This window comes from Stegastes partitus, unplaced genomic scaffold (genome assembly GCF_000690725.1).
Source record: "Stegastes partitus isolate 25-593 unplaced genomic scaffold, Stegastes_partitus-1.0.2 Scaffold184, whole genome shotgun sequence".
NCBI lineage: Eukaryota > Metazoa > Chordata > Actinopteri > Pomacentridae > Stegastes > Stegastes partitus.
This window is the reverse complement of record NW_007577915.1, coordinates 1-1,314: the sequence shown is the minus strand read 5'-3', so window position 1 is coordinate 1,314 and position 1,314 is coordinate 1. Positions and strand designations below refer to the sequence as shown.

Here is a 1,314-nt window from a genome sequence, read left to right as displayed (position 1 = left end):
GCTGTGGTCTCAGGCTGACACTGGAGGAGGTCTGATACCTGAGTGAAGACCTGCTGATGTAGTTTTCTTCACTGGAACCTGTAGATAATGGTATTTATTGCTGTTCCCTGCTGTCTCTAACGTCCTGTTCTTGTTTCCAGAACCACCACATGTTTCACTCTCGGAGGGGAAGAGAGTTTCTGGTTCTCCTCAGACGCTGAGCTGCCACTGCAGTAAATATTATCCTCTGGACGTTCAGGTCAGGAGCCCGTTCAGATCCTCTGCAGCTCTTTGGCTGCTCGCGTCTGTCCTCAGTGAATCCTCACTTTTAAACTCATTCATGTTGTGTTTAAAGCTGCTAAGATATGTGACAGAAATAGTAAAAATCTGCATTAGATTATTAAAGATTAAAAATAGCAAGTAATGTTTTACATGTTGTTTTACAGATTTAAGAATAAAACTGTAACTCATGTTCACCACAAAAATATGTAGTTTTACAAACAACAATTTGTTCTTTATTAAAATCAGCAGGAATGTTGTTGCTTTATTAGTATTTACTGATATTTGAAAGAAGAATTCTATTAAAGATTGACAAATTGTAAAACCATTTATTATTCTACAGGTTTTCCTGTTTTGTACAATTTAAATATAAAAAACTAACTAAATAAATAAAAGACACCAGAACTGTAAAAAAAAAAAAGTTCACATCAAAATGTGTTTCACAGGAAATCTCTGTGACTGTAAAGATCCACAATCAGGTCATGTGTCACTGTTCACAGATATCTGCTGTTGTTTTATTTGAACGTTACAGCATTTCATTGTTTGTTTGTTTGTTTGTTTGTTTGTTTACAGAGGCTTTGATTTGATGGTTTGCTCATTTTCCTATAAATCATTTTTATATTTTTATTTTGACCTTTCTTTCTTTGGTTGGAGACGCACTGAGCTGGAGGAGCGTCTGTGAACCCCAGACTGATGGATGAGTTCATCTCTGCTGTCTTTCAGATGGAGTGGTTCTCACAGGCTCCCACAGCCTCAGAACCAGAACCCTTTCCAAACCAGGGTTCTCTGTCCAGCCATCGACAGCACGGCGATGGAACGTTCTCCCTGTCGTCCCACCTGTCCGTCCCCTCGTCCGTCCCCCCCGGAACCAGGATCACCTGCAGAGTGTCGCACTCGGCTCTGGACGCTCCGCTGCAGGTGGCTGTGGAGCTGCAGAGTCCTGAGATAGGTATTCATGTGGACCTGTCATCAACATATTCATTCATTTACTGTAAAGTTCTCTGGTGAGGGATCAGTAAAGTGCTGCAGGAGGCTCGGTGGTTAGCACCGTGGCCT

The 1,314-nt window shown here is 41.4% G+C and overlaps 1 protein-coding gene across 1 annotated transcript in view; it reads left to right on the top strand.

The window, feature by feature from the left end:
• tapbpl (TAP binding protein like) overlaps positions 1–1,207 on the top strand; it is a gene marked incomplete at its 3' end in the record, with an annotated part of 6,030 nt that extends 4,823 nt beyond the window's left edge. The window contains exons 6-7 of the mRNA XM_008280185.1: positions 141–238; positions 982–1,207. Of these exons, the coding sequence (XP_008278407.1) occupies positions 141–238; positions 982–1,207 (324 nt within the window). The remainder of the gene's footprint in view (positions 1–140; positions 239–981) is intronic.
• Positions 1,208–1,314: the final 107 nt, after the last annotated feature.